We start from the raw sequence: 23724 nt of genomic DNA, 5'->3' as shown, positions 1-23724 counted from the left end.
TTCCTTTCTCTCCCTTGTCAATGCAAACTGGCAGCCAGGTAATCTTGATTACTTCAGTTTTGGAGTGTAGGCTTTTGCTAAAGAGTGTTATAAAGCATTGAACAAAAGGTAGCAACCAATTAAATTTTTTCTTGTAGACTCATAGGTGGACAGCAGGTGCACCTGCCTTTGATCTTTACCCCAAATAATATCCTTCTAACAAACTTTTCATGGAACTGCTGGGACTTACCATGTCCATTGGCAAGCCCTTTCCATGGTAACCAGTTCCCTGGAGTGGAATCTTTAAAAGACATCTAAAAATTTCAGCACCTGCTCTAAACTTCCATGATGAGTGAAAGATAAGGGGGCCCTGAGAGGGCAAAACCAGATTGCAATGCTGGCCGGGCCCCATGAGGTGGCTCACGTCTGGCTCCACGTACACGGGGCAGGGCACATGTGCAGATTGCCGGCGTCGGGTGAGGTGCGAGCAGCGGCATCCTGCAAACAAACGCACCTCCGAGCCTCGGTGCGCCCGCGGAGTGCGGGTTGATGGAGCAGCCGGCTCCCTTGGCTCGGCAGCCGGGGAGCTCGGGGCTCCTCCGACACCCGGCCAGTGATGGAGGCTGATGGGAAGCCTGTGTGAGCGGGGAGGGGCAGAGGAGGAGGTGGCTTCCTCCTGACGCCATTTCCGAGGGCTGAGATATATAAATGAGCCGGTTGCTGCAGTGCTCCATCTGGGATCTTCAGCCAGGGCACTGGCGTAGATACACACGCTCCGTGCTGCTCTCCCCTCGGCACCTCGCCTGGAGCCCCCACGCCACGACAGTCTCGCCCTCTGACCCTTTCTCCCTGCCTCCATCCCGCCAGCACCATGAGCCGGCCAGAACTGCTCGCCGTCCTGCTGCTGGCCGTGCCGGGTAAGTGGGGCTGGGATGGCTCCGTGTCCCCCTGGCCCGCGGCAGCTGCGCCCGCCGGCCCCGCCGCCAGCACCGCGGGCAGGGACGGCCCGGCCCCTCCAGCACCGCGGACAGCGGCGCCGCAAGGTCACTGCCGAGCGCCGCCCGGGCACCTTCCCTTCCCTTCCCTTCCCTTCCCTTCCCTTCCCTTCCCTTCCCTTCCCTTCCCTTCCCTTCCCTTCCCTTCCCTTCCCTTCCCTTCCCTTCCCTTCCCAGCACAGTGCACACATCCAGCAGCTGCACACAAGGACCACTACCATCAGAGAGAGATGCCCCTCTTCTCCACTCCCGTTTTAATTCATTTAATATTTAATTAATATTCCCGTTTAAGCAGAATAATGTTTTTCTGCTTGTGTTCTAGATGAGATGAATAACAAGTTCTCCTTTTTTTCCCCCCCTCCCCTTACCTTACAGCCGTCTCCCTTCCTGTGACAAATGACATGAATAAAGGCGACACTAAGGTAAGGCTGAGCCTGTAGTGGAAGGGTCAAATGAAGAGAAAGGATGTGATATTCCACCTCCACCCAGGTGGTTGGTTTTGGGCCACTTCCACTGAAATACCTTGTAAGAAGTTCCAGGAATTTGCATAAGATCCCTCAAGCAGGATCCATCTCTGCTCCCTTCAAAATTTACCCTTTGTGCATTCACTTCTGGGCAGCCAAGGAAGTATCTCAGGATGTGACAGAGAGATCAGGCAAACCTGTTTAGAGAGAAGATGGAGGCTGAGTAAAACTCTCCTTAGTCCTCCTACTTTCAGCTTTTCAAAGCTCCTAACAGGAGGTGACTCAGGGGAGAGTAGGGGGAGATGTGATTCAGGAACTGTTTGTGTTTGGAGGTGTATACATCTGAGTTTGTGTGCTACTTAAACATGCATGCTCTGGAAAAATAGGCAACTGGTACTCTCAGCTTGCTAATCCATCCTCAGCTCCTGCTCAGCCTGTCTGGATGGCTATGAGCACTGCAGGACTTGGCTGACCTCTCCAGCCCTCCTTTACAGGCTTTTGTGAACATATCTGTGTCACAGCCTCCAACATTTATAGCTGCGCTTCACAAATGTGCACTCCCAACAGCCTTTTGGCTCCTAAATGCTTGGATAGGGGGTTTCCCTGTGTTTACCTATGTCAGACACTACTCCCTCACCCCCACCACTTCCCCATCTTTCCTATGAGCTGATCTCTTGGCTGCCCAAATTAAAATTTCTTTGGAAATTTATGTCCACAAAGGAAACTCCAGCATTTTTCCTTTTTACTTCTTGAACTGTTTTGTGTTACGAAACCTAGCCACATAATGTTTTTCCCCAGGCAGCAGCAGGGGAGGGCATACTGATGCAGTCTCAGCCACAGGCCCCATTGCAGGCTACCTGCAGGACGTGTGCCATGAGCAACACCTCCCTGTGTTCTGTGAGACGTGCCTGGGCTGGAGAGAAGTGGCTTTGTTAAGACTTTTAGCCTGCTTAGCCCTTGCTGGGACTGAGCCATGAGCTGTGAGACACTGGGTGCCTTCCTCGGCTGTGTGCTGCTGAGGAAGGGGATGTGGGACAGGCACTTAGCCCTTCAACTTTCCATGCCAGAGTGGGCATCTGATGGGACAATCCATTAATCGTATGATTTTCCTTGTGAGGTCCATTCCCCAATATATTCTATGCATAAAAAAGGCACTTTTGTGGCAGTTGGTGCAATGCTATGGAAATGCTTCCACCAAGAAAGGACTTTCTCAAGACTGCCTTCCTTCCCTGGGTATTACACTGACAAAGGCTCTGAGAGCAAATTCAGCTTTCTTTTGAATTTGCTGCAATTGGAAGAAGCCATTAGGGCTTCACCATCCTCTGAGACACAGCATTTCAGGGAAGGAATTTGTGGTCTCATGGAACAGATTAGGGCAGGGATATCATCACATGAATACAGCAAAAAGAACTGCAGCTCTTCCTACACACCATGTTCTGTGCTACCAGCATTTGTGGGTGGCTCAGGGCTGTGTAATGGGTAGCCAGCACCTGCAGGCCTTTCCCAGACAGCTCGTCAGACTTTCCTTACACCAAGAGCTTTCCATAGGAAGCCAAACAAGAGCAAAGCATTTACAATGTCTCTGGTGATTGCCCACTCTTGTGCTTGAAGGATACTATTTCTCACTTACAACCATACATTTTAGAAGAGCATAGCTGAGGTCAAGTACGGAGAAGTCTGTCCTTGTAAGGGCACAACCCTTTGGAGATTTCTGTGTAGGGACATTGTGAGCTGCTCTTAAGGATATAGTTACATGTTCATGGTTAGATGATAGCTATGGCAAAATTCCAGTCTGAGTTTCTGCACTGGATTAATTACATTCATTTGGAAAGGATCTCCTCCATTTCCTGATGCAGGCTGTTGTTTCATGACCTTGTGAAGTCTCACTCTGCAAGACCTCCTCTAACAAAAAGACGAGAGTGTTCTGGGATGACTGCACTCTTCATTTCATTACCTTACAAAGCTCCTCCACAGAGTTGAATGTATTTCTGTGGTGAGTGATGTGTCTCTTTGTGCTCAGACAAAGACCTTAGATCAGCCTAGAAGTCTTGAAAAAGCTTGAATAGAATATTTCACTGAACCAGAGTATTACTTCTCAAGCTGAAAGAGTCTTTACTGCTGAGGCTGCATCAAATACTGCTGAAAGTAGGTCCAGAGGTTGGGAAACATGAGAGGAGAATACCAAAATCTGGGTTTTTTTCTATTTAAAGACAGAGTGACTCAAAGTTATCTAAAATCAGTATTAATGGATTGCTTGTGATATAGGAGAATGGCACCAGGGAAATTCCCCTGCTTTTTTTTTTTTTTTTTTTAATCTTTCTGTAGCATTTTTAATCCATTAGGCAATCAAACTGTGTAAGGCATAGAGTTTAACATTTTATGGTGATCTGCAAAAGCAAAATTCTCTCCTTATACAGGGTGAGCATTTGCCCATTCCAGCTGTCCAGTGAATATATCCAACTGCTTGAATGAACAGCATTGTGGATGACTGGGGACTGCTGACTTGTGTTTAATTTCTACTTCAGTCACAGCACTCTGCTCTCCTGAGAATGGTACATTGTGAGGGAAGTCAGGGCTCTCAGGGCTGCCTGCTGAAATCATCAGGAGAAAGAGGTTCAGTGAGTGAATTTTTTGCCTCCAAGGCTTAACTTGTATTCTTTTATTCAATACAGCCTCTCTTTTTCTTTTTTTTTTTTTTTTTCTCACAGGCAATTATGAGCCCTGCATTCTTCCTAGATTGAATTATAAAAAAATCACCCTTTTGAACTAAGCAGCCTTATTCCTACACTACTAATCAGTACCAGACTGTAGTGAATGTTTCTGTCCTGTGTGACCATTTGGGTCTATGTGACCACACACTAGGGCTCCCAGCACTGTGTCTTGGCATAGCAAGGATGCCTGCAATCTCAGTGCAGGTGACAAATTACATAAATAATGCTCTTGGTTTTACACCAACAAAACGGGCTGCTGGAAAGGGTGGGCCCAGAGCTCCTGTCTGAGAAGCTATGTCAGAACTTCTTTGCTTTCAGATGACCTGTCATCATGTAGAGCTCTTCCAGTCTATAATAGATGGCTTGAACACTCAAAGCACAAGGTCAAACACTTCTCCAGAGTGTCTTGTCCTTTCTAGGGCCTGAGAGCAGTATTTCTCACCTGTGTTTGAAAGTAATTTGCCTAACCTCACCTTCCATGCCTGGCTTCAACTGAACTATGATGTCTTTCCAAGGGTTTGAAGAGCTTTTAAGATTTCAAGGTCATCTATTGAACAGCTATGACCACTTTTTGCTCTCTACAGCCTCCCATTGAGTCCTTTTATGAGATAGAGGTTGAAATATACTGACTTAAAAGAGGAAGATTTTGGATTTTCTGTATATATATTCAGATATCCTTTACTCTCCAGATGTGCTCAGACTCTGGTATGGTCTGAAGCCATGCAATCCTCAGCTAAATTGAGTGTCATGTGGAAGAGGCTCTTTCCATTGTCACATGTCATTTCCTCACTTCTCAGTTGCAGGAGGTACCTTCTGTTCCTGTGTAAGAGAAAACAAGAACTGAACGTTCAGTTCGAGCTTGACCAGAAAAGCAAGATCTGTGCCATCATCTGCTCTACTTTAGCCTTGGTAACAAGTAGGAATAAAAGACAAAAAGCAGTTCTTTAACTTGTATTTGTTTCTCTTTCTAGGTGATGAAGTGCATTGTAGAGGTCATCTCTGATACTTTATCTAAGCCAAACCCCCTGCCGATCAGTGAGGAATGCCTAGAAACTCTCCGAGGAGGTACTGCCGCAGACTTGGGTATCAGCAAAAGCAAATCTGGCATGTAGGGGCTGGTCCTGCCCTGAACAACTGAGCCCTGGCCTCTGGACCCCTGTCAAAGGGTCCCTGACATGTTCACCTTCCTCTTCCACTGGGCTGTACTGGGCCTCAGGAGCAGGGATGGAGGCACTGCCTGTCACAGGCCATGCCTCGTGCTGGCACTGTGCCACAGGGCGCTAGGTGACATCAAACTGCCTGGTTTTCATAGGACCTTCCTGTTGTCTTAATCACACAGTTAAGAGATGTGAGAGCAAATCAGGCCAAGGGAAAGAAAAGGGAAAATGAAGAAGGAGTGGCATTTGGGGTTCTATTTAATTTCCTGGGGTTGCAGGGAGGTTTGCTTTGACTGCTTTCTGTACTAAGTCTCCCCTGTTGCAGATGAGCGAATTATTTCTATCCTTCGCCACCAAAATTTATTGAAGGAACTTCAGGAAATTGCTGCACAAGGTACAGTGCCAAGTTTATTTTTTTGGGAATGTAACTATGGGGAAGATTATTTTCTTCTGTTGTAGTCCCTTATAGAGTTTTACTGTTTGGTTGGTTTTGTGTTTGTTTTTTTAATTTTATACTAATTTGAGTATAATAATTATACTAATATGCCCTAGGAAATGTAATTTCAAGATTTTCAGCAGAGATTGTGTCAGAGGGCACAGGAATTTTGTTTTTAATAACTCCAATATGTATCTGATAATTTCAATAGTTATCAATGTAACTTGGTGGTGATGTAGTCTCAAGACATTTTGGGGTGGGAGAACTCTGAAAGGAAACACTGTAATTTAATTCAACAATCACCAGCTCCCAAACTAGAATGAAAGGCAAGAAAACCTCCACTGTCTGTGCAGCTGGAGTCTAGCACTAAACCCACGTGTGGCAGCAGGGAAGTCCCACTGAACAGTAAGACTTGAACCTAAAGACCCCAGTGGAAATATTCTTGAGCTAATGGGTATTTTTTGATGGCTTCCTAAAGTCAAATGCAAGTTTCTTTGGTTTGGAGAGGTGCAGGTCAATTGCACTAGTCAATGTGGGAGCAGCAGCAGCACCATGGAGCTGTGCCAAGGGGTGTTGGAGAAAAAAGGGACATTTTCAGGTGCCCAAAGCCAACATGCAGATGCCAGGCAAGTCTACTTTGGAGCTAATTCAGATCCCTCTGTCCAGGCGAGGCTGCAACAGGGCTCTCCCCAGGCTGCAGGGAGAGCACCTCCTGGCCTTCCCTACTCCTTCTGCCTGGGGTAACCAGGGGGCAGCTGGGCATTACCAGAGAAACAATGACTAGGGCATTCCTGTGCCCTGCTCCTGTGTAGCAAATCTGCCAGAGATGGCTGGAAGACAGTGCCACCAGAATGCTTTCAGATTAAGGAAGCCCCACAGAGGCAAGAGGGAGAAGGGAGGGAGAAAAATCAGAAAGAGTTGGGAAAGAGTCTTATACAGCTCCCGAAGCCGTATTTTAGTCACTACCCAAATGGTGGAGGGGCCAGATGCTCAGTGACCTCAGATGGACTCCATTGATGCTCTGGTGATCCAGAAGAGAGAAGACATGGTCTTTTCAGTATGCTGGGATATGGCTGCCTAGGCACACCAGGGATTTGAGGAGGAGCACTCAAATATCAGGCAGGCTGCCACTCAGCATGGAGTCCAGGAGAAGGGATTTGTTACATGGAGGTGCACCTTACTCCACTATTTCCTAGGCCTGAGCCTATCACACCACTTAGTCCCAGGGTAACATGCAATCCAATCTATAGATCACAGAGACTGGGAGTAGAACAGTCTTGTAGACCAAGGGAAAAGCAAAGGTGTTATCTTGGTGTCCTCTGTGCTGGTGCAGCTGGTTCTGCTCGGGCTGGAGAGCCCACACCATTCAGTTCTGGGCTAGAGAGGACTGGGCTGGCAGCACTGGCTCCTGCTCTTGCATTAAGGCACAGAAGCAGGGCATGAGCTGGGTTAGACAGGGCTTGTTTGGCTTGCAGATCCCATTGCTGGTTGCCAGGACAGCTGCAGCCTAACCTCCAGCTCATGCTGCCTTCAGACACCTTTCTCCAGGGTGTTGTATTTTTCTAGCAAGCTCCATAATCCCAGAAGGCCCCAGACTTCCCCTGCAGTGGGAATAAATGCTGCTGCCTCTTCCCAGCAAGCAGGGGAGAGGGGCCTCCACAACCAGGCTGGAGGATACAGAAGCTCTCAGTGCTCACCTCAACAGAGGTGCATAGGCAGAATCTGGCAGAAGGCAATTTTTATCTTTCAGTACTCTGGTGATGAAGTCTTTTGCTGCCCTCAGTGTGCTGCAGTTCAGCACCTCTTATTCCCTAGATCTCCACCAATATTAGTTTGACTGACAATCCTGTGTCTCTATCTAGAGACCATTTTCTTTCCTGCAGATGATGGTTTTGATTGTGGTTTTGTTACTGCAGTTGATTCACATACCCTCCAGCCTCACTCCTCCCAGCTGCCAGGTGGACTTTTCCACTGTAGCAAACATAAGGGGCACAGAACTATTTTCCTGCCTCTACTTTCTGAAACACAGAAGGGACTGTTGCCTTTCCCTACTTTTTGTTCCTTGAAACAGGTGCCAATGAGAGAACTCAGCAGCAGAAGAAAAATAGTGGCTTTGAAGATGAACTTTCTGAAGTCCTTGAAAGTCAGAACAACAAGAACAAGCAGAGAGGTCAGTTTCAGCCTCCACCCCCGGGAAATCCAGTCAGGCTGTAAACAAGGATCTTCTTCCAAACAGCCTTGATATGTCCACCTGCTTCTCTTTTCTTTGCTGCTGCTGCAACCCGGTGTTTGCTTTGTTCTTATTTACCAGCTCAAACACAGTCTCTGAGCTATAGTAACTGCTGATGGTCAAGTTACTAAAGTGATACTGACTTTTCCACCCTGCTGCTGACACTTTCACTCACAACACTTAAAATAAGTCACAGCCAGGGGAATCCCACACTGAAAGAGTCAGTGATACAGGCAAGGGTGATCTGGATTTTTGCCTGTCACCCTTGTTTCCAGGTATCCAAGACATTAAGTAATGAATCTCTGAAGGGAAAATTGAAATACACACAGTGCATACATCCACATAAAACACCTGTATCTTGGAAAGGTCACCTTCAGCTGGGATTTCCCCTTGTCAGTGTTCCTCTGGCCTGACTACTAACAGGCAGTTTAGCAGAAAGGAGGTGTTGGCCCCTTCCCTTTTCCTTGTCAGGAAGATACAATGCAAATGTGGGGTGATGTGACTCCTTGTCCAGCAGCAGCTGGGTGCCCAAAGAGGGTCTCAAGAAGCTCTGGGGCACATGCAGCACAGCACTGCTGTGACTCTAGTCCAAAACTAGACTGGTATCACAGACAGACAGAGCAATGAGGAGTGACACCCCCAGGGGCTGCTGCTGCTGCAGCCAGCACCACCAAAATTCAGCAGGTAGGATGTTGGCACTGCACCTCTCTACTGCCAAGACACACCTGAAACTCTTGTTCCGGCAGTGTGGAGATGAAGGAAGATGAACTGTGGCACATGGGCCAACCAGGCCCACTGACAGTCTAGTGACACCGGCACAGTGTCACAGGTGGCCACCAGACTTGTGTGACCAGCTCTCTGCATCCCTTCATTCTGGCACACACCTCAGCCCTCCTTGGGGCTGCACTTACCGTTCCATATCTCTCAGGCTTTTAAACTTCCATATTTTCTTTTGCAAAGTGTTTTCTCTGGCTAATAGTGTTAAAAGAGGCCAGTCTCCCTTGAGCAAGAGCAAATACTCAGCCCACATTAAGCTCCTGCTGAGTAGTTCCTTTGCAGAAGCAGACACCCCTCCTCCCTCCAGCACCCTGTGAACAGGGCTGGCTGCCTCTTCAGCCTGGTGGGAGAAATAAGGATGTGATATGAGTGCAGCACTCAGAGCAAGGAGAGCTGTGCAAGTGCTGTATTACACTCCTAAATAATTTAATTTCACATGCAGTCTGGTTTCATGCAGGGTGAGTTCGTGGCTGGCATCTCAAGAGATGGTGACGAGGACTGTGCTGCAGCAAAACACTTCAGCATATGTTTAGCTTCAGCCTTGCAAGTCTCTCCAGGAACATAGGCACCAGAGAGAACGCTGCCTTGCTTGAATGCAAACATATGCATTCATATGCAAACATATGCAAAAGGATCCATGGGCTAGCTAAGCAGATTGCTGAGCAGGGCTAAAGTTCCCTACTTAAATGCTTGGCCTTTGCTGGTTGTGAAACAAGCTCTCATCAGAGGTGTTCCATCTTGTTTTTCCCTCTGTAGATGCTGCAGGGGAGCACCCTAAAGAGGATCAGCCCACAGGGTCCCTGGCTGAGCTGGCAGCACAGAAGCCCCAGCAAAATGAAGACTCAAGAGAGGAGGGAAAAAGCCTGGAGGAGAGGGAACCCCGGCCATGGGATACCAACCCTGTTGAGAAAGAGGATCAGGAGGAAGCTGAGAGCAATGACATCAGGGACACAGAGGATACCCATCGAAATGAAGTTTTGGACAACCACATTGGCAAAAATTTCAGTGAGGATGAGCAGCAGCAGCAAGGGGATGAAGAGGTGGAGCCCAGAGGCTCCAGGGATAGCCTGGAGCTTGAGGATGAGGGAGAAGAGCCATCCAGGCAGGGTCAGGAGCACAGCAAGGAGGTAGCAGGGGAGCGTGTGGAGCGGGAGGACGATGGAGATGAAGCTGAAGAGGAGGACCCTACCGAAGCAGAGAGGTCACTCGATTTGGCTGAGGAGGACGAGGAGGCTGAGGAGATGCAGGGAGGTGACAGTATGTATCCCAGACTGCACTGATACCTTCCTGGGGTGAGCCGAGAGCACTGAGACAGAAGGGTGAGAGGCTTCAAAGCAAAAAAGCTGAGGCAGGTGCTTACTGGGTTTACAGAAGCACACCAACCAGCAGCCACCCAGACCCACCACAAACATCTGACACACAGGCCCATGCACAGCAGGTAACACAGGCCCTTCAGCTGCCTCGCTGCTCAGTGCTCATAGATCCTGGGGACAGCTCATTCATCTTTCCAAAGCTTCCTACAGGGATTTTGACTGCTGCCTTCAAGCCTCATTACTGACATGGCAACATGAGAGTGGGTATTTCCAGAATATTGGGAAAGCAGGCCTAAGTCAAGAAATCTGGCATCACCACTGAAGGCTCAGTTCAAAGGTAGACCTTAAACAGGTTAACAGTCGTGTTCACTGCTCTGTTTAATGCTCTTTCAGATAACGATGATGAGCTGGGATTTGGAAAAGATGTGCGGAGCTCTGAAGAGGATGAGGAAGAGGAGGAGGAAGAGGAGCCCCGGGCAGTGAGAGGAGGAAGGCATCGCCAGGAGGATGAGGAGATGCAGGGAGAAGAGGACACCTTTCATCCTAAGGATGCCAAAAGTGATGAGATGGAGGAGTCCTCCAGGGAGTGGGAAGACACTAAGAGGTGGAACAAAATGGATGAGCTGGCCAAGCAGCTGACATCAAAGAAGCGCAGGGAGGAAAATGATAGTGAGGAAGACCCAGACAGGTCCATGAAAAAGACATTTAGGTCCCGCAAGTATGCCTTCAGTAGTCCAGAGGAAGATGTGAGAAGGTCATGGAAGCATCACTCAAAGGAAGACAGCAGTGAAGGAGGCTTTCCCCTTGCTCCCATGCCTGAAGAAAAGAAGGATGAGGAAGGCAGTGCTAACAGGAGAACAGAGGTTTGTTCATAGGCCTAAGAATAAACCCCACCCAGTTATCCAAAGTACACTTGGAGATGTGGATGGTATACTGGCATTAACCTAGCCAGCAGTGGTCCTCTGAGGCATTAAGTTGATGATTAGTGAACTTCTAGTCATTCAGCCTCAGGTATTATTGAAGTTTGCACCTGGCTGTGCCTTTGGTTTCTGTCCTTGTTTCTGTGATTGACTATTGCAAAAGCATTCCCTGCCCCCCAGAGTCATGTCTCCAGTGACAGGACTTCTGCACTGGCCAGACATAGTGACCAGAGCTATAACTGGAGCCTAGGGGTAGTCCTTTTGTCCCAAAGCCCTTCCAAGTCAAAAGGAATACTTTCCCTGTCTCAGGGATGGAGTGAGTAATGTCAGACCTCCTACAGAGGTAAATGAGGGGTGTAGCTGTGGTGAGAAACATGAGGTATTGGAGTGGAAATGGTGGACAGATACAGAAATACATCTGAGCCAGGCTTCCAGTGTCAGAGACCTCCTTCCTTGATACCTTGAGTGATGCTAGGTAATAGCTCAGCACATCCCCAGCAGCCAGAAACTGCTGGTGGGTTCACCTTTGTGCTGAAGCCTAGCTCCAGGCACAGCTGATTTGAGACAATACAGGGAACTGCGCAGTGAGGCTTGGCTTGGGCTTTGTGAGCCTGGGACAAGCCATGATCAGGTGCCTGGGAACAGGCTGGAGCCGCGGGTGAATAAAGCCAGTTGGCTCTCTTGCCTCCAAAACACCCCTCTTGCTTCAGTTATGTGCCAAACCACTGGCCAAAAATTGCCCATCAGCATCCCTCCCATGAGAGCATTTCCAGTTGCATTGGTTCAAAGCAAAGCCAAATGTCTCAGCTCGAAGCAGGGGTGTGGTGGGGTGGGCTGTCCCATCTGCCTCTCTCCCCCAGGGAGGCTGCTCTCCACCTGCCCCTGCGAGTGGCTCTGGGGTGCAAGGTGGCAGACTCAGTCTCAAAATGGGGATTGGAAAAGAGGTTGCTGAGGCTGCAAAACTGCTGTGTTTACAGCTGCAACAAGACTTTGTTTGGTTGGTTTTTTAAACTAGATCAGGGCCTCTGGGAGTCAGTGAGAAAGCCAGGCACGCAGTAGTAAGGGAAGGCACAAGCTCTGGCTGCTGTCCTGTGCCTCTCTTCATTTCTGGGCCATGGGACTGCGTGGCTTGGCCAGTGAGGCCAGCATGGGTACAGATATGGGCTGAGAGGGCTGTCCCCTGCACTTTCCAGGGCTCAGCATGTGGGACCAGGCAGATGTAAGCCAGAGCACACAGGCAATGGTTTGGGTCTGACCAAGCTCTCTCTGGGTGCTGTAGAGAATTTCATCTTTCTCCCTTTCTGGGAGCTCCAGTTGCATCCCAAGTTCTCCAGCAAGGTGAGCTCAGCCAGTTGCTCCTAGACCCACTTCAAAGAAAATGGAATAGCTGCTGGGGCACCCTGGGTGTTTGAAGGCACCCTGAGCTGCTGGCACCCTGGAAAGCCAGAGCTTTCCCAGGGGCTGAGCCAAGGGCTCATTGGAGGGGCATTATGGCTTTTTTCCCCTGTTCAGGAAAATAGTTCAGAAAGAGAAAACAACTCCCTTTTTTTCATACTTCCTTTACTTTCCTCACACCAGCCACATGCAGTGCAGTGGCTCAGTGTCAATCTGTGGTTTGCTGCTGCTGAAGGCAACAGTGAGGCTTTGCTCCCTCCACACAGGAGAGGGGCTGTCACCTCAGCTTTGCCAATGGGAAAATGTACAGCACCAAGTTTGCTCACATAGAGCCTGCTGCTGCTATGCTGAGTGGATGGTCTGTAGAGAGCCCAAGTGACCACAGCTGTGAGGGACAGGCAGGGCCAGGGCTAGCAGCAAGGCAGGGCCAGGGCTGGCAGCAAGGCAGGGCCAGCTGGATATGACCTGAGCTCAGGCAAAGCCATGTAGTCAGGCATGAGTACCTGCACTAAATAAAGCAGCTATAGGTGACAGCACAGATACACAAGAGCCGGTATAGAAAGACCAAGTGATGGGCAGCTTGAGCTTTTGAACTGATGTCTTCCTCAGCCACTAGTTTCCCCAGGAAAAGTATCTTCTGCTAGTGGAGGTGCAAGCAAAGACCCAGGGGAGAGGGGACACTGCTGTCTGCTGTATGGGCAGGGCACATGCTGCACTTCCCAAAGGAGACAGGCAGCGGTGCCCACCCTGGTTTGGTGGCACTGCCTCAGTGCTGGCCCCAATGCTGCTTGGCAGAGCTTGCCCTGGCTCCCCAGCAGCCACATGGCAGGGCACGGGGGAAGGATGCCAGCTGCATCACTACATTAGCAGCAGTAATTAAACATTAGGGCAGAAGTAACCAGTGTTGTGCACACTGGTCGGTCCAGAGAGAGAGACAACTGCAGGCTGAAGGGATGGGGCAGGACAAGGCTGTGCTCCTGCCCCAGGCAAGGCTCTCTGTAGCTCTGGGGAGCGAGGGCTGCCCACCTGCGGGCACTGACAGTCCTGGGCTTCTGTTGCAGGACCAGGAGCTGGAGAGCCTGGCTGCCATCGAGGCGGAGCTGGAGCGCGTCGCCCACAAGCTGCACGAGCTGAGGCGGGGCTGAGGCCCGGCGCCGCCGTGCCGGCGGGAGCAGCGCCGCGCCCGCCCCGTCCGCCCGCCCGTCCGCCCGTCCGTCCGTCCCAGCGCGTTCCTGTCCCGGTCCAAGCGCAGTTCAGCCGAGCAGAAGCACCGTGCCTAGAACCGACCCCGCTAGCCCAGGCCTGCCTCCCTCGCCATAGTGTTGTGCCCATCGCCGCTGCCTCACCTCATGCTCCCCCCTCCACACGGCAGGGCGCCAAGTGCAGCCTACATGTGTATTTTCTGTCTGGGTGGGGTTTTCTCCCTCTTTTTTTTTAAAAGACAGGACAGCTTTCTAGAAAGTTCTTTCACCGGTAGTTTCACTGGGTTAAAAAACTGCAATAACTTGTTATCTTTTGATTAAAAGCTGAGAACTCTGACTGTAATATATTCTATATAAAAAAAATTATCTAAGGAAAAATAAAACTGCGGTGGGTTCCTTCCTTTGTTTTGGCAGCTTCAGTGTCAGTGGTCAGCATGCTGTAGGGCCTGGACGGTCCTGCAGAGAGGGGGAACGGAGGGCTCCCCTCAGCACGGGCACCCGTGATGGCGCTTCCCTCCTCACCCGGGCACCCCGTGATAGCGCTTCCCTCCTCACCCGGGCTCCCTCAGCACGTGCACCCGTGATGGCGCTTCCCTCCTTACCGGGCACCCTCAGCACGGGCACACCGTGATGGCGCTTCCCTCCTCACCCGGGCTCCCTCAGCACGGGCACCCGTGATGGCGCTTCCCTCCTCACCCGGGCTCCCTCAGCACGGGCACCCGTGATGGCGCTTCCCTCCTCACCCGGGCTCCCTCAGCACGGGCACCCGTGATGGCGCTTCCCTCCTCACCCGGGCTCCAGCGCCGCTGCCGTCCGGGGCCAGCGCCCAGGCGCTTCCCTGGGGCTCTCCGTGCCCACCCACGGGCTGCTGGTGCCACGCTGCCCAGCCCCCGGCACTGCGTGTCCTGGGCGCCTCAGGGAGACTTGGGTCACATCTGCGGCTCATCAGTGAACACAGAGAGAACGCAGTTAAAAGTTTATAAACACTGCGCAGTACTTGACCAAGTCAAGCCATGTGGACAGCGCATGAGTAGATTGGAAAGAAGAGAAATAACAAATAGGCCAGTCAGGAGGAGAACTACTGGTCTGTGCTCCCCAGAGGTGAAGGGCCATCCCGAGGAGATGCCACTCCTGTCCCTTGGCTCACAGGAGCCATGGTGACCAGCTGCCACTCTGCTTGCTGGCAGAACCTTTCCATCCACAGGGCAGCTGGAGGACCAAGGGGTGCTTGGGTTAGGGAAGCTGCCCCCAAAATCTCTAAGCACTGATCATATTTTACATGTTTATGTGCATTGACAGAAAAGATCCACCCACTCCCAGGGCTGTATTCCAGACCTCTCAATCTGAAGCTCAGTTCTCTCCCATCACCTGCAGCCCACAGAACAGCTGAGATATGCAGGGAATGGCTGCCAGGCTTTGAACTCAGCTTATTTCTTCTGCAAAACCCTCAGTGCTGCTGGCCTTAGGAGTGCATTACTGGGGGTGCATAGTCCCAGAGGGGTGTGAAGTTCCCTGGCACAGGAGGTGCATGGTTCCAGAGCTTACCTCACCTATGGGATGAGCTTCCCAGGGAGGAGTAGGAGCTGCTGAGTGGGCACTGCCCTCACCCCCAGCCCTCAATGGCAAGAGGAGGTGTTTAGGCCAAGGCATGGCCCAAAAACTCCCCTGGCACAGGCCACAACGCAGGAAAGAGCCTGGCTGGGGAAAGTGCACTGGAGCAAGTTGTGAGTCTTTCAACTCTGTCCTGAGATCCTACTCTTTTTAACATGAGGGAAACATGGAGGAACCAAAGTGAAACCAAAGGTGTTGCACAGAAACAATTAGTGAGTTACTCCACCTAGAAAAATCACATTTTACATATTGATCTTCACCTAAATTTTAATTTGAATACTGTATGCATTTTTAATCTGAATATTGTATATTGTAAATAGATTGTATTTATATTTATTTCCCACCCCAGGAAGTGGTCAGCACCAAGCCTGACAGAGTTCAAGAAGCATTTGGACAATACTCTCAGGCACATGGAGTGATTCTTGGGGTGTCTTGTGCAGGGCCAGGGGGTGCACTTGCTGATCCTGATGGGTGCCCTCCAACTCAACATACTCTGATTTAGTTTCTCCATTTTTGTGACAGTGTCTGCCAATAGCAGCACCCAAACAACTCCTTGCAAACTCAGGCCCACATGTCACTGTAAGTTCACAGAAATGCTCAGCTCCCCACCACACCTCTACCAAAACAAACAAAAAATCCCCACCAAAAAAACCAACCCCAAACCCAAGAAACCAAACAACCCCTACAGAAATGCAGCTATGTCCAAAGGAGTTAGACAAGTTTTTTCACAACGGATGGCAGCAGTAAACGGAAATTGTCATTACCTAATGCAAAATCAACAAGAGGAAAAATATTGTTACTTGATGGAGCTAGTATAAATACTGTCTTAATTGGATATTCAAGTAATCACAAATATTTGGGACCCAAGGACTTTTTTCAGATGGGAAGATGGTGTTCAAGGCCTGAGGGTGGGGCTGCAAAACAACTGCACTCAGAAAGGATGTGATAATTCAATTCAATTCCCAGGCCTCCCCTGATGAGCTGCTCACCTCGCTGCCCTATCCACTCAGAAAGAGGAAGCAAACTAGCGTTTGTTATAAGGCATTTATTTTCATTATGTGTTGGAAAGGGACAATCCTCTCTTCAAAACAATTACAGGATAATGCCACAATACCTACTGCATATTGCTTTACTGTTGAAACCAAAACAATTGTCCAAAACAGATGCTTGGCAAACAAAAAGAAAATTAATATATTACCATTGAAATGAATGCTGTTAGATAAAAGCACCATCTCCATTGTCTGATCTGATCAGTCATGCAATTGAAGACGCCAAATAGCAAGTACTTTGGGTTTTACAGTAAGCCATGATCTTTTAAGGGCTGATATAATTCTATACAAATTTAAGTACAAAATGGGAATTATGTTTCAGAAGTCATAGTGAACCAGGCTGAAGCGACTCACAAGACACACTTGTTAACACTGTACAGCTGGATTTGAACACAGGTACCAATGAACTTGCCAAACTGAGCACACGCACACAATGGTCCCCGACATTCAGCCGTGCTTGGGTGGGGAGCAATGCTGGAGACTGAAGGACAATATCCAACACTATTCACACCCAGAGGGCCAATTCTCTCACAACTGTTGGGATCCCAAGGATTTGTTGTTACTCCATTTTAAGAACAACAGTGGTTTTAGTATGTGGTTGTCACAAGGGCATACACAAGCTGTATCAAATACTGAATCAGAAATAAATAATAAAAGATACACCTAACACATCTTTTATTTTTTAATATTTTTTTACAGCACTGACTTTACAAGAGGATAAACAACTCATTTTTAGGGGCTGCTAACATCTGAAACAAAGAAGTCACTATTTTATACTCAACATATTCTCAACACTTAATAACTTTATATATGTATATATGACTTTTCTCACAAAAAAAAAAGTTAAAATAATTTATACCTAAAACTACTGTGTAAAGAATGAAGGAGGAAATAAAATGTGGGTTTCTTTAAAAATGTTGGAGAGGAAGACCTGATTTTCATGAACTCCATTTGCTGTTTCAGCTATTTTTGGAGTTTCAAGAGATTTCCTGGCCATCAACAAAAGCTTCCCAACACATCAGGAGCCCTCTGCAAACTCATTACATTCTGGGTAAGGTCACCTGCAAATGAGTTTGTGTGGGCCACAGACATCTGCTATCATCAGCCCCAGTGGATTCAGGGTAAGAATCATGAAGAAAACATCACCCCAGATTGCTATTAAAACCACAGAGTGAAATTCTGGACAACTCGTATCATGATGTCCACAGGCCAGGATTTTACTCCCAAGCCCTACTCTCCTTCTGCATCACAGATAAAGGATGTTTTTCTCTCAATGGATTTTGTTATTTCCACAGGAAAGCTGCCTCAGAAGCATGATGAACCAGACCCCAAGAGCCACCTGCACACACAAGAGCAAAACCAATTTCTTTTGTGTGCTACAAATGCTACTGTGCTTGTGTTGCTGAGGAATCACTTCAACATCTCCATTTATGTCTGGATCCTCCCAAACTTCAACCATCTCAAGTAACTTTTGCGGCCATGTAAATGTGACAGAATCCATGAAGCCCATTCAGCCGAAAGCTCAAGTGTTGATGGCCTGGATCCATAGGGTGAACAATGAAAGGAAAGGTAGTAAAGATGTGGAAAGTACTTTTCTGGAGGTTACATTCCTCTGAAATAGATATTAAAGCAATATTACAAATAAAATCAGCAATGTGATCTGCAATGGCATGTGCATTTTTCTATGAAAGCAAGAGGAGATTATATTAAAGGAAATATTTTACTCTACACAAAGCATTTTCACATATTCCTAGTTACAAAACACACACCATAAAGTAATTGTATACTGAATACAGAAATCAATACATCTCTTACTAAAAAGGAGAGAGGGATGAAAAAATTAGCAGGGTAATGCAAGTGAACTCTCGCAAATGTGTGCATGGGGAGACTGCTACAAACTCAGACTCTGTTCACTAAAAAAACCAAAATCCAAGATTTTCTGCACAGCTGTGGAAGGCAAGGCTACAAGCTACTGTGGAAAAGCCTGAATCACTTGTCACTGCTGCGATGCAAAGACTTGAGGAAATCAGTGTTAGTCTAAGAGCTGAGAAGTCTGTATTTTTTAACTGGATGAAAACAACAGGAGCATTTTTCCTGTTTTGCTTTTTTTTTTTTTTTTTTTTTTTGCCAGGCAGCATCTCTGGCCCCATTTATTCTGTTGGCTTTAGACTATATTCTGCCTCTACTATCTAGCCACTACTCCACGTGGTTGTTCCCTGGCTGGATACTGCTCACAGTTCATCTGGAAAACTTGAGGCTTTATCTTGAACAATTCTCATTATCTCCTGATGCCTCTGGGTTTGGTTCTTAGCTTGTATCATCTACAGTGAGAACAAATTAAACTGTCTGTGCAACCTGCTGCAGACACACTCCCACACTGACAATGGAGAGCTTTAAACAGCTTTAACATGACAACAGCCTTAATAATAATAATGAATTTATCCTACCTACCGACCAGCCCAGTTGATCAGCTCCTCAGCACAAGGGTTGTACAGCCAAACACTTCAACCAAAGGCAAAACATCACTGGCCCAGTGGTTCTGCATTACACAAACCACATGTGCTAGCACTGATGCTGATGGTTTGGTTGCTTTTCTGCAGTTGGCTTTTACATAATGATCAGGATATTCTGGCACAGGCCACAAAGTCAGGCACAAGTGGCCAAGTTAGGTAGAGGGGGAAGAGGGTGACTTTACATCACAGGCAGCAGTAATACCACTCAAGTACTCTCCAACAGGGAAAGACCTTCAGCTGTTGAAGCTAATTACATAGTTACAGTGGAAACCAGAGTCTCATTTCCACCATGCTGACACAAAACCTGGAGAAATTCCAGTCAAGCTAATGGTGTTCTTGTGGATTTCAAACAGTGAAGCAGAACAGTAATAAATCCCTAAAAAGCTAACTGGTGACCATGTAATTTTAATACAATTTCTCTCATCAGCACAGCAGCAACAGCTACGCCTCTGCAAACACAGGAGAACCTTTTTCTAACCCACAATAAAAAGAATTCAAACAGATATTATGGAAAATCTCCTCAGATTGTCTGCAATTTTAAGAGCAAGGGCATTCTGGTATGATCTAATATTACTACACTCCTCTACTTTACAAAGAAAGACAAGACTACAGAATATTAACAAACTTACTGTGAAGCTTATCTTAAATCAAAACTATCCTGAACTTACCAAATGAGGCAGCAATTCAGAAAAGCACTTTAGCACAAGCTTAATAACATACTCATGCTCAAAAGTTTTGCAAGAACATAATTGTATGTCTGGATACTCAGTAATTTACAGTTTTGGCTTTTACAAATTGGTCTCCCAATTTGCCCCTGTGATTTAGCAACATTCTAGTACATGAGCCATTACCTTAATTTCTGCAAGGAAATATAGAAGTACAGCAAATGCATGGTAATTTATGTCAAAACTCTATTGTAATGCCACATCACAACAGGTACCTGCATAACTGCACCTGGCAAATTAAAGTGATACCGATACATTCGATAAATAAAAAATAAATTACAGACTATGGGAAAAATGTCACTGATCACACCAATGACCTAAACTTGTTTTCTAGTTACTGCCAAGGTCTGGAGTAATATTTAAATATAGTATTTCTGCAAGCATTCAGAGAATTACAAAATAAACTTCTAACAATCATTTGTAAACAAGTTTAAAATGCACTATTATATTTCAGTAGTTTATTTTGGAGAAAAAAAGCAGTGCAAAATAGGCCAACCAAAATTCAGAAGGCAGCCAGGAAAATAAAATTCTTATTTGATGTTCTAACTAGGAAACAGCATACAGACATTTCCATTGGATCCAACACTCAGATTCATGTAAACATACTTAGTTTGAAAGGTCTTGAGTTAGTAACCCAGTTCTAACATCATTGCTTCATCCCCACCACCCGATAAAGAAACAAAACCCAAAAAACCAAAAAAAGCCCAAGCCATTGTAACAAAGGGAGCAATAGGCAAGTCTACAAACACTCCACCAGCCTGTTACAAGAAAGTACCATACAAAAATATGCACTGGCAAGTTCCTTCCTGAGGGCATTTTTTGTTACACATGTAACATAAAAACACTTTTTATTTTAAACAAACAAAAACAAACCCCAAACTGTAGATGTAAATTTTATTTTAGTCATGGCTTTATGAAAGGTTTGGTCTACCACAAATACCTTTATAAACCCTTACCTATGTACATCTCACTCACTCACACCACAGCCATCCGAGACCTGCAAGCCGCAGACAACACGGGATCCAGCAGCCTCAAAGCATACAAGGGTTGTGAAGTGTGCCCAGCTCAGAACTTATCTGCAACACTTCAGGAAATTGGCTGTGCTTATGTGCACCCTGGGATTTGACTGATACCATACTCAGAAAGTTCTTCATAGAAATATTTTCAAGTTAGTAATCCCTCTAGAGGTGGAATCATCTTCTGTTGTGTAAATCATTCTGAAAAATTCAATCCTGGCTACAGGAAATTCCCAAGAATGGCATTTTGGAAGATGAGTCTTCAAAACTTTTCCCCCTCTAGGACTGGTACCATCAGGTAGGGTGGTGACATCTTTTACACAGTTTAATCCTCTCTCCACGATCTACCTGGGCTTTAAGTTCTAAACCCTTTCTTTCTGAGTAGCCATCTAACACATGATACTAACCAAACTGGTATTAAATGCTGCAGTGACAGATGCTTTATGAACACGTGCTATAGAAAAGACAGAAATTCCTATATTTACAAGCTAGGAGCTTAACTAAGGAAATTTTCTTAACACCACGCTTCTTAAATGTATTTTAGGGCTAATAAGGGGAAGAGAAGGCCACTTCTACCAAAATAGTGTTTCTGTTCTTAGCACTTGGATATTTCCAATATAGTGTTCAGAACTAGCAGAAGTTGCAGGAATTCTCAACAGCAGAAGATGCTGCCATACCAGAAGATGCTGCCATACCAGAAGATATCTCAAGAGATACAAATTGTCTGTGCTATAATTTACAAATAGTATACAGCACAGTTGTAAATTATCATATGGCCTCGCCTGGCAGCTTGCAACAAAGTAATGGGGTCTCCAAGCTAGAGCTGTCCTGTATTTCTACCTTATATGAAGGTACACAATTTGTTTATATTTTACAGAAAAAAATGCACAACAACATGAAGGCAGTGACTGTGTTACCTCTCAGGGTACACAGATCAGGTGTGCTGCTCCAAGGAAAAAGCACAGCTCTGCAGCCTTTTCCCAGAGCTGTCCCAGAGTCCTCACAAGTGCAATGGAGGGAGAATTAAACTCCCTGCAAAGAGACAAGCTGCTTCCATTAGCTCTTCTAAGATTTCAGCACTAGCAGACAATTGAAAGAAAGTATGTTATTTAATCTACTAAATGACTCAACCTAAATAGTGGCACCCTCTCCGGGTGAAACGTGTTGCTGTTTGCAAGTGTGGTTAGAAGCCAATCTGAGTGAAGCCATGAGGCCAGGGGGGAGAACTGCAAAGCTGGAACAGGGATGGTCACCTTGGTTCTGTGCCCTAAATAAGCAGGCTGCTCTCTCCTCCTCAAAGTGCAGTGGCTTCACAGCAAACTACCTGCCAACATCATGACATGTCAGCATTTCAAGAGATTTGGTTTAGTGATACTGAAGTTGTCCTAGCTTTCTTATGCAAAGGCCTACCTGGAAAAAAAGAGGAATGGGGAGCTTTGTAGGCAAAAATCTCTAGCACTGTTACATTCAGACACTGCATTTCAACATTATTATCTTCTTGATACCATGAGGTCAGATTTTAAAATGCTGGTCACCAGTGATTACAAAGAACAACAGAAATGAAAGAGCAACCCTCCCACAATGAAAGGACTAGTGTTAAAACACATGTGTGTAAACTCACTACAGATTTGCAATTGGAATCTGATAAAATGGATTTGGATCACTTTCTTGTTCTTCCCCTTTCAGTCCGTTTCATCAGCAAATTAGATTAAATCAAATGGAACGTTCTTTTACTTTGCTTTTTTGTGTTGTGTTTTATGTTGGGGTTTTTTCCCCATATTTTTGTAAATTGTATTGTTAAAGCCTGATCTGATTCTGGGACCACAATTTGTATCCCTGGGGCTTTTTCTCAGTCCATGGCATTGGCAAGTTATTGAGAAGAAGCTTTTGTTGCCAACGTAGCGACGCAGTGCTGCTGGAAGCTGGGGGACACTGCTGAGTTGCAGCCTAGTCTCTGGTGTTGCAGTTTTACTGAGCTGCTGCTCTCGCTCTCCACAATCCAGGAGGAGTCTTTTCCCATGACGCTGAGACAGCCTGTGCTAGCACAGCATATCCGCTCGTCCATGATCCCACCACTCTGCTCTGCCAGGAGCTTGCTGTGGTTTAGCTGGGTCACCTCAGGTACCTGACCCTGCAGGACAGCAGCTATGTGGTTCAGCAGATCTGTGAAAAATTCAGAAACACCCTCATAACCTGAAAAGAAAAAAAAATGAAGGAGAGAAAAAAAGCAATTAAGCAATTTCCTTAGGCTCTTTGAAAGGCTTCTTTTAACAGTTTGTTTCTTGAAGTATCCTTGCACTCTACTGATCATAAAAAAGCTGATAAAAAATTACATTACATCATTGTAAGTCACAGCAGAAGAAGATTAGCATAAACAGGAACAGAGATTCTTGCAATAAAAGTATTTTCCCAATGAAAAAAACAATTGCCTTTCAGATTTGCTCCCAAGTATATATACGCATATATTATTTTAGGAATATTCTATCATTTTTTGCCATGTCCAGGTTTTTCCCTAAGTTACAAATTCTCTGGTATAATGTTGATATTTTCCATAACATTTCCAGGTTTTCTATGCCAAGTAGCTCTAGTGCAGAGCTTTGTTGAGGGTCTGGACCCTCTCCAGAATTTGCCCGGCAATACCCTCAGTTAGGGAAACCTCAGAGGACAGCAGGGCTGGCTTTACACTCTACAGAAAAAGCAGCTTCCCACTGAGCAAGAAGCGATGCTCATCTAACCTAACCTAACTTGACACTTAAAACATGTTTGCAGCTGTGTCTGAAGAAACACCCAAGGGATAGGAAACGTGTATCAATGATACAGTATTTGATAGAAACATCAGCCATTTATTTTGGTACTGAAACCACCTTTCTGCATGTTCCATTAAGTGATTCCAGACAATTTACAGTGCAGTTTAATAACAAGTTTCCTGGTTAGAACAGTTGCTTAAATACCAGTAGACGTGAAAGTTTTGGTGACACAAAGGGTGGCAGGTGTACAGAGCTTCTGGGTCTATTCTAAACACTGCTACAGGCACAGTTTTATCATTAAATTTCATTTTAAAATTGAACCAGACATGCAATATATGCATACAATGTCCTGAAATGGATCTTAACTGCTACTGCATTACCTAAAATTGTTGTCAGTTTGCCTTAGTGTTTAGAGGTAATATATGACATTCAGTGTTGTTTAACAGGATAGGCTGATTGTTTTGAAATGTCTATAAAAGTATTC

At 46.6% G+C, this 23724-nt stretch overlaps 2 protein-coding genes and 1 long non-coding RNA gene across 4 annotated transcripts in view; 1 reads left to right on the top strand and 2 right to left on the bottom strand.

Annotated features, from left to right (window-relative positions):
* Positions 1-608, bottom strand: part of LOC110476416 (uncharacterized) — a 33236-nt gene extending 32628 nt beyond the window's left edge. For both annotated transcript variants that reach the window (XR_013340145.1, XR_004148382.2), the window contains exon 1: positions 230-608. This is a non-coding gene — a long non-coding RNA (uncharacterized LOC110476416). The remainder of the gene's footprint in view (positions 1-229) is intronic.
* A 58-nt stretch (positions 609-666) lies between these two features.
* On the top strand, positions 667-13992 carry CHGA (chromogranin A). The gene is made up of 8 exons (XM_021541322.3): positions 667-896; positions 1350-1396; positions 5121-5214; positions 5632-5700; positions 7814-7912; positions 9506-10006; positions 10456-10925; positions 13439-13992. The coding sequence occupies exons 1-8, from the start codon at positions 851-853 to the stop codon at positions 13520-13522; spliced, it is 1410 nt and encodes a 469-aa protein (XP_021396997.2). The 5' UTR covers positions 667-850; the 3' UTR covers positions 13523-13992.
* A 2228-nt stretch (positions 13993-16220) lies between these two features.
* ITPK1 (inositol-tetrakisphosphate 1-kinase) overlaps positions 16221-23724 on the bottom strand; it is a 138979-nt gene continuing 131475 nt past the window's right edge. The window contains exon 11 of the mRNA XM_021541319.2: positions 16221-22686. Within this exon, the coding sequence (XP_021396994.1) occupies positions 22364-22686 (323 nt within the window). The 3' untranslated portion in view covers positions 16221-22363. The remainder of the gene's footprint in view (positions 22687-23724) is intronic.

This window comes from Lonchura striata, chromosome 6, assembly GCF_046129695.1.
Source record: "Lonchura striata isolate bLonStr1 chromosome 6, bLonStr1.mat, whole genome shotgun sequence".
In the NCBI taxonomy this organism is placed as follows: Eukaryota; Metazoa; Chordata; class Aves; order Passeriformes; family Estrildidae; genus Lonchura; species Lonchura striata.
This window is presented reverse-complemented; position numbering and strand designations above follow the sequence as displayed.

Excerpts from the sequence above, each read along its gene's own strand:
- CHGA (XM_021541322.3), top strand. The coding sequence starts at position 851 with ATGAGCCGGCCAGAACTGCTCGCCGTCCTGCTGCTGGCCGTGCCGG. Across the intron at positions 10,007-10,455 it reads GGAGATGCAGGGAGGTGACA|ATAACGATGATGAGCTGGGA; the intron begins GTATGTATCCCA and ends ATGCTCTTTCAG. Across the intron at positions 10,926-13,438 it reads GTGCTAACAGGAGAACAGAG|GACCAGGAGCTGGAGAGCCT; the intron begins GTTTGTTCATAG and ends CTTCTGTTGCAG.